The sequence below is a fragment of the Patiria miniata genome, unplaced genomic scaffold (assembly GCF_015706575.1).
Source record: "Patiria miniata isolate m_02_andy unplaced genomic scaffold, ASM1570657v1 HiC_scaffold_19, whole genome shotgun sequence".
Lineage (NCBI taxonomy): Eukaryota > Metazoa > Echinodermata > Asteroidea > Valvatida > Asterinidae > Patiria > Patiria miniata.
Window position 1 is genome coordinate 233,606 of NW_024037057.1, and position 8,766 is coordinate 242,371.

The window sequence follows — 8,766 nt, forward strand, 5'->3', positions numbered from 1 at the left end:
TCATGACCCGACCGCCGTGGCGTTCTACCACTTGGTACTTGTTTCTATGCTGTTGGTCCCCCGCGTTAAGACGAAATCAGCAACGCTGTATAGTTAACCATTTTTTATCGGTCTAAGATTTGACCCGGATTATGAATGCATCTCGATCTATACGCAAACCAAACAACAAAACTGATCCCCAAAAAGCTTGATCCAAATGAATTCGGAAGGATAACTGTTTAATTATACGTGTACCTGCACAAAAGCACCCCACTTCTCGTGACTTTTCAAGAACGAAGTCATTTGGGTGAAAATGAGGAGGTCATCGTGGTTGTCGATGATAACAAGTGCTTGCCCGCCCGGCTTCAGACACGCCGAGATGCTACGGAGCGCTTGGGTCTGCTCGGGAAACCAGTGAAGAACGAAGAAACAGACAACTTTGTCGAATCCCTCTCGCCAGTCCGGGTTGTCTCCCACGGCTCGGGCGTCCCATTGACTGTATGTTACGTTTGGTGCCGAGTTGGTCTTAACGGCCACCGCTACCATTTCCTCTGAAGCGTCAACGCCTAAAGGGAAGGGGAACAGAGATAAGGCACTCTGATGGATATGATGGTATATTAGCGGGGTTTTTTTGCGTAATTTCAAACAGCTGTGGGATGATCGTTTTTTTGAGCGTGGTTAAGCTGGAGGATAGAATAGTGACACAGGACCAGTGGCGTAGCCACCGGGGGGGGGGGGGCATGAAACCTTGTCACCCCCCCAGTCGCCCCCCCCCCACTGAGATTTAGAGTTTCTAAAAAAAATATCATTGATCTACATGACGCCATGGGCGTCAATCCTGGGGGGGGGGGGGTAACAGGGGACATGTCCCCCCCCACACACTTTTTGAAGGGTGGGGGACACAATATCAAAGTCCCCCCCCCCCTCCAGATTGTTGAACTCGTGTCTCATTTACAGGGCCCTATTATGTACTACAATGTATTTTTTGCTTAGAAAATATTGGTTAAAGTGGTCAGAAATTGTCTCAGATAGCACCACAGAGCATTTAGAATCCAAAATTTTTCGGGGCCCTTAAGCTGGCCCCGAACCCCACGCCTAAAGCTCAGAATTCTGGTAGCTGATTCAATGACTCCAACCTCGAAAACAATGTTCATTTTTTTTTCGTATGCCTTTAGCTGAGAAAACCTCGAAAATTATGTTTAAATTATTATCTTTTGTGCTAAGATAATTATTAGTTAAAGTGGTAAGAAATTGCCTCAGATCACACCACAGAGCATCGAGAATCCAATTTTTTTCGGGGCCCTTAAGCGGGCCCCGAACCCCACGCCTATAGCTCAGAATACCGATAGGTGATTCAATGACTCCAACCTCGAAAACGATGTTCAAATAATTATCTTTTGCTAAGAAAATATTAGTTGAAGCATGGAGGAAAGTGGTACGAAATTGCTTCAGATCACACCACAGAACATCGAGAATCATTTTTTCTGCAGGTCCCTTAACCCCACGCAGTTAGGGCTTCGCGCTTCGCGCTCGCATCAGTTCTGATAAAGGTATGTCCGCCCCCCCCCCCACTTTTGAGAAGCGATTAACGCCCCTGCATGACGCCCCCCCATGAAATGTTCAAGCCCCCCCCCCAGCGCCCCCCACTGAAAAAATTAAAAATAAAATAAAATAAAAGTCTATTGTTTTAATCCTAATGACCTTGGCCTTTGTCTTATGGGGTCCAAACTTATATGTTATACTAGCAAGCTACATATACTGGTTAAGTAAAAAAAACATTAAAAACATAAAAAACAAACAAATCAAATTAGAGGTTGTAGGAACAACCACACGGTGTTGGGCCATGGATTACCGCAAACTTTGCCACACACATCAACTCAAAATATGCATGTTTAAATCCATGTTTGACTTTTCAACATGCCGCCAGAGGGCGCTCTAACATTTGATGACGTCACCTGTATTTTTTTTTTAACAGTACTGCCTAGGCAGACACTCGAATCGTTGAAAGCAAGTTCGCATCTTCTGCAAATTTCAATTAATAAGGCACTTCCGGTTTTGACCGGAAGTAAGGGTCACGTGATTTGGCACTTAAAACCAAAAATGAAGACCCTGCAATATATTATCGATTGCCATAAAAAACAAAAACAAACCTGTAGCAGTTGATTTTATATTGATTTTCAAAGATTAAATATGGAAATATTTATTTTATTGCAATATGACACTTAATGACGTCATTGTGACGTCATCGCCAGAAACCTCCAGAGCTATATTTACTCTGCTATATGTAGCCACATCTTGATTATATCTCTCACGGTTGATTTTTTAGCAATTGTTTAAGGTTTAAAGGTCTTTTCATTATAACTTCCGGTCTGATGACGTCATCAACTTTTTTTTCGCGCACAGGAATTTTCTGCATTAAGTTCATCATGTATGTTAGGTTTGAGGCGATTACCGCAAATTTCGCCACATACATCAAGTGATAATGCGTTTTCGACGTTTTTTAAACATGCCGCTAGAGGGCGCTCTAACATTTGATGGCGTCACCCATTACTTTTTTTGAAAAGTCAATCCAGGCAGACACTTAAATCGTTAAAAGCAAGTTCATATCTTTTTCCACCTTTAAATGATTAGGCACAAAGTCACGTGATTTTACGCGCACAACATAAAACGAAGATCATGTATTACCATGTCGATTCCCGCAAATTTCAGGTTCCGGTCTCTCACGTTTGATTTTATATGGAATTTCAAAGATTAAATGTATTAAACTTTCGAGTGACGTCACGTGACCCATGATGGCGTCATGATTACGTAATTGCAAAAAAAACACATCTGCGGTGGATTGGGCATTCATGTATTGACAAATGAAGTTCATATATGTTTCCATTTTTCCAAACAGTTCTGGAGAAGGATTTGCTATGAATATGCTGAGAAGAACAAAAACAGTAAATTCTTACAAAACCAATAGGTGTTGGGCTCAAGGCCCAACCACTAATAAAACCCTTTGGGGTCCAAACTCTTGCAAGCTACCTTCATTGTATCAAGGTTCAAGACATACATGAACATACAATCCAGACATCGCAGTGGAACCAAATGCACACGCACACACGCACAGGAACGTACCGCACACTAGTTCCACCGGAATGTTACCGCAGGAATATGTTACCACAGGAATATGTTACCACAGGAATATGTTACCACAGGAATGGTACCACAGGAATGGTACCACAGGAATGGTTACCCCATGAATGGTACCACAGGAATGTTGCCACAAGAATGTTACCACAGGAATTGTACCACAGGACTGTTACCACAGGCATTGAACCACAGAAATGTTACCACATGAACAGTGCTGTGGTAATGTCCCCCCAAAAAACACAAGAACTTTCCTGTGGTAATGTCCTGTGGTAGTTTTTCGTGGTAATACCACAGGACATTTTCGTAAGGGCGCCAGCTGCTCCAGGGAGGAGGTGTTGACGCACCTATTTTTCCGGCTATCGTAGGTGGAATTTTGTGTGTTTGTTTTCTCGAGAAACTATATGTGAGCAGTATAGCCCATAAAGCCTCCTATGATAGGCCAGAAATGCCGACTTTTTAGACAACCCTCCCCGTATGTATGGCATACGCAGTGCCCCCCCTCCCCCATCCCATAAGTTGGGGCAAAAAGGAAGATAGATGTCCTGTACATACACTGTATGTTTTCGGTGTGGCTGTTCTTGCACAGTATAATGTACATGTATACGGGCACATGTATAGTTCATGTACATGTGCATTTTGTTGTTGTACACCACACAGTATTACGAATGCTTAGTACACTTGCTGGCTATAATATTGTTGAAAGGGTCTTTTATTTGTTAACGTCGCGGTTTCCACATTTTTTTCTTCAGCAGTGATCGTCAATTGATCACGAATATTTAGTAGTTTTAGGGGAAAGTTACGTTTATTCATGAGAAAAGAACAACGTAACACCAATGTTATTACTTAATGGATATTTTATGCCCCGCCGGCGAAGACGAAGGAGCATACTGTTTCCGCCTTGGCCGTCCGTGTGGGTGTGCTCAAATGTGTATCCTTGTGGAGACACGAACACAATAGGGAACAAAACATTGTAAAGGTCTCCACAAGGCAATTGCTATAGATGAATAGGTCTCCACAAGGTTTTCACGAAAACGATATATGGATTTTACTCAAAAACAAGGAATTTCCAAGGTGGGTTGATTTGTCGCAAATGGAAGAGTTTAAGAAAAGGGATATTAAGTCCGAATTTCAGCAAAGGAAATTAATTCTGGTTAAAATAACAGCATTTTGAAACTTCAATTTCAAAATTGAAAACTGTACTAAACGAGAAAATAAAAAAGTCTCCACAAGGTTACACATTTGAGAGTGTGTGGTAATGTTCCTGTGGTACATTTGTTATTATTCCTGTGGTAAATGTTCCTGTGGTAACTAAATGTTCCTGCGGTTCATTTGGTATTGTTCCTGTGGTAAATGTTCATGTGGTACGTTGTTTTTATTCCTGTGGTAAATGTTCCTGTGGTACGTTGTTTTTATTCCTGTGGTAAATGTTCCTGTGGTACGTTGTTATTATTCCTATGGTAAATGTTATTGTGGTACGTTGTGTACGTTGTTATTGTTCCTGTGGTAAATTGACCACGGTATAATGTTTTGTGGAAATGTCGCCGGGGGGGGGGGGGCAAAGTTCCTTTGTTAGTTCCTGCGGTACCTGTTCCTGCAGCTGTGGTATTAATGTATATTTGATAATGTTCCTGCGGTATTAATGTTCCCTTGGTAATTGCTGGATGGGATTCCATTGTTTCCAATTGGACGGGATCCTTGAGGTAGAATATCCATGGTTTCTTCTTCACATGTACCAACATCATTGGTGGAAATTAAGTTAGGAAAGCTGGAAAAGAAACAAACTTGTTAGTTTGTATGAATCCATATGGTGTTCAACAAAGAAAAAAAAAATGAGCAGATGCAGTTCCCCTTTTAAGTTGTATTTTAGTTGCAGTCAAACTCGAAAACATTTTTGTACATTTCTGTAAGGCCAAAAAAAAAAAATACTTGGTCTCTGGTCAGACCAAAGTTCCGGAATTGATGCGGCGACGCGACTTTTTTTTTTTTTCAAGCTTGGACTGTTCAGACAAGGTGGGGTACTATTTTTGCATTTTTTGGTGTCCTCATGTACATTGGTGTCCTCCATAATTTGCCTTGGTGCCCTCGATCATTTGCCTTGGTGCAATTTCCCGTTCCTTGGTGCTCCTTGGTACACAAATTTGAGGAGGTGCGGCAATAGAGGCTCCTGTTGGAGCTACCGCCGAAAATATTGGGAAAAAAAAGATTGACGCGCATGATTAAATTCGACGCGCGTGCTGACCAGAGACCGACTATTTTTGTTTGGCCTAATATACGTTTTTTTTATTAAAAACAAATTTAACAATCAACGTTTGTAATAATACCAAAGAGTGCATGCAACAACCGATCACTTAACCCTAAAGGGGCCGGGGGGCGGAATCCGCCCCCCCTCAACATTTTCCGCGATAGCTTCGCGACCCGAGCTGTTATGACTTTTTAGCCTCGAGCTTTGCGCATCTTTTGATACCAAAAACATAAAAATCGGACCACGGGTTGGCACGTAGTGAAAAATTTTCAGGCGCTACGCGCCGTGAAAACTGAATTTTCGCATATACGTCGTGTACACCGAGCAGAATTGCCATTCCTACATATGAATAATTAATTAGCCATAATTCCAAAACCCTTTGACCTATAGTCATGAAATTTCTTGGGCATGTTTAGGAAGAGTTGCTCTATGCATGTGCTGAGTTTCAAATTTTTTCGTTACTCGATGGCCGAGATCTTGGGGGGGGGCGGAATCCGCCCCCCCCCCGGCTGAGAGATGGTCAAAATAACCCGGCCCCTTTAGGGTTAAGTATGGAATATTTGCGGTAACATCCTGTGAATTGATTATTAACTTGTGTGTAATTTACGAATGCAGAAGTTAAACCAGGAGAGTAATTTACCATAGTCATGAGCAGATGGTGTTACTGAAGTTCGTCCAAGTTCCATACTTGATATATAAAGTAATGAGTTTGCATTTAACTTTTACTATGTTTAAATCTAAATGTTTGGTGTCATTTCATGAACAATATATCTTCTTACCCCTTTTAAATTCCCAGTCAAATCACTTGAAGACAAAGTTTTCCAATTTGACACAAAGAACACAAACAGTTTATACTTTTGATGAGGCAGATCTGATAATAAAGATGGCACCGAACAAATGCAGCATTGTCATCAAGTCATATGTGACACGGTTTAGAAAGAGCATGGGATTTTTCAAAAAAGCTTCCATGTTGAATATGCGAGGATGCAAACTGGACTGAATATTATATAATGCCAATGACAAATTGTAGAGTTTTGCAACCCCACTAATTGATTCTATGAAGTTGTAATGGGAATTCCTCACTGATCCACGTAAATGTCTTGCAACAAATTCCTACATTGGCACTAGCTAGCTATAGAGACATCATAATTCAGACTTACCCGTGCATTAGACAGACCATGGAGCTATACAAATAGCTCAATGAACAGACTACTGCAAGATCCATTCAGCATGACTCGATCCACTCGGTCCAGTTTTCATCATCCAGAAAACTTAACATGCCACCTACTAATACTATAGTATGTTCAAGCTCACATTAACACACTATATAATACTGGCAATTGATCTTTGCTTACAGGCAGAAGTGAGGCACTTATTTCATACAAATATTCACTGTTTTGAATTCTGCCATGTCCTGCCCCACGCACAACTCTACTGCTGCTTGTAGTGCTGTGATTCAAACTGTACTGGTTTTGCTCTTATTTTAACCAGAATTAGTTTCCTTGGCTAAAATTTGGAAATAATATCCCTTTTCTAAAACTCTTCCATTAGCGACGGATCAACCCACCTTGGAAATTCCTAGTTTTTGAGTAAAACCCATATTTCTATTTCGTGAAAACCTTGTGGAGACCTATTCATCTATAGAAATTGCCCTGTGGAGACCTTTACAATGTTTTGTTCCATATTGTGTGTGAGTCTCCACAAGGATACGAATTTGTGGTCAGTAGGGTAACTGTGTGGGTGACCGTTCGTGTGCAGAACATGACCCCTGCATGGTTAATACACTGTGTATATGGAATCACGCATGGGTCACGCATGGGTCACACACTGAACAGGGCACTCAAGCTCACGATGTGGTTGTGGAGAACAGGATACAGTGTACCTTGCAATACACATGTACATTGTACATGTAAGTATGCATGGGCTTTATGTACATGTACTGTACAGTAAACGTTTAGTACATATTGGGGCAATATTTGTACATGTATTTTTTTATTTCGGTGTGTTCTTATTCGGGTTTATTAGTTATAATTTATGTACATTGTATATTGGATGGTAATCTTTTTTTCCTTTGGTAAATTATGTGGTAGCAGAACTATCATATTTTTTTTAAAGTTGCACATATAAGGCGAAGTAAAAAAAACAAAAACAAAAAATGTTTCTCGTCCCTGCCAGCTTCCTTTTTGGAGGCCCCCTGGATTTTTTATCATGTTTTTAATTTTGAAAAATGCAGTAAAACAAACACCGAAAGGTACACGGTTAAACTGCATATGCAAACTGTTCATTGTAGACTAATACAACTCTAAATGACTGTAAATGTGTTCAGTTCTCTTGTCCAACTTGTCTTTCATTTTAAAAGTGTCTTTGAACAGTGGAAACACCAACGGTTGCAGGAATTTTTTAAATGGCGGCCATCTTGAAAAAAAAAAGAAGCCCCTCTCAGCTTCCTCCTTTTTTTCAGAAACCCGGACGAGAAACATTTTTTTTTAATACGGCCTAAATATACATTCGGCCTAAATATATCATTTTTGTGTGTGTGGTATTTAGCATATATGGTACAACAGAAGTACCACATGATATCGAAGGAACCACACACATTTATGTGGTACTCTCCTCCGATTCCACTGACCTGTGGTAGTTTGTGTGGTATTTAGTACAGTACAACAGAAGTACCACAGGATATCGATGATTGGTGGCAAATACCACACACATGTATGCGGTACTCTCCTCAAATCCTACTGTTCTGTGGTACTTCGTGTGGTACCTACATGTACCACATGAATACCACAGGACCGCGTTGGCATTACCACATACATTTGTGTGGTACTCTGGTCATATATACTTTTCCTGTGGTAATTTCTGTGGTAAACATATGTACCGCAGAAGTACCACAGAAATACCACAGGACATTTTCGTAAGGACGATGCAGAAGCCGAGGAATGGAACTGATCTTACCTGTTACACTCTTGACTTTCCCTGCCATTGACTTGGTTTCTTCCCCAGTACCGCATCCAACGTCCAGTACCGTGTCTGTTGGTCTCAACTCCAGTTTGTCAATGTGTTGCATGATGACGGAATGTTGGGCGAATCTGCCATCCCCGCAGTAGTCGTTACTCGCTGAGAAATTCATGAGAGATGCTAATTTTTCACTGGTCGAAACAGACTATGAAAGTAATGATAATCTTTAGGAACTATGACTGTGTCTGAACAACCCCGCATGACTTCATTCACACACTGAACTGTCGGGTATCAAACGCGTTTTGCATGATTCATGTTCAGCATTGACGGCATACGACCTTGAACTGTGACATGAACATTACGCTATCATCATACATTGGCTCTCTCACCCTGGTATTGACGTTTGCATGTGCAAAATTTTTGATCACGTGGGCAAATGAGGAATAGTCTGG

At 41.1% G+C, this 8,766-nt stretch overlaps 1 protein-coding gene across 1 annotated transcript; it reads right to left on the reverse strand.

Moving 5' to 3' along the window:
- Positions 1-222: 222 nt before the first annotated feature.
- Positions 223-8,530, reverse strand: LOC119725977 (ubiquinone biosynthesis O-methyltransferase-like). The gene is made up of 2 exons (XM_038197602.1): positions 8,312-8,530; positions 223-545 (listed from the first exon to the last, which is right to left on the reverse strand). The coding sequence occupies exons 1-2, from the start codon at positions 8,484-8,486 to the stop codon at positions 223-225; spliced, it is 498 nt and encodes a 165-aa protein (XP_038053530.1). The 5' UTR covers positions 8,487-8,530.
- Positions 8,531-8,766: the final 236 nt, after the last annotated feature.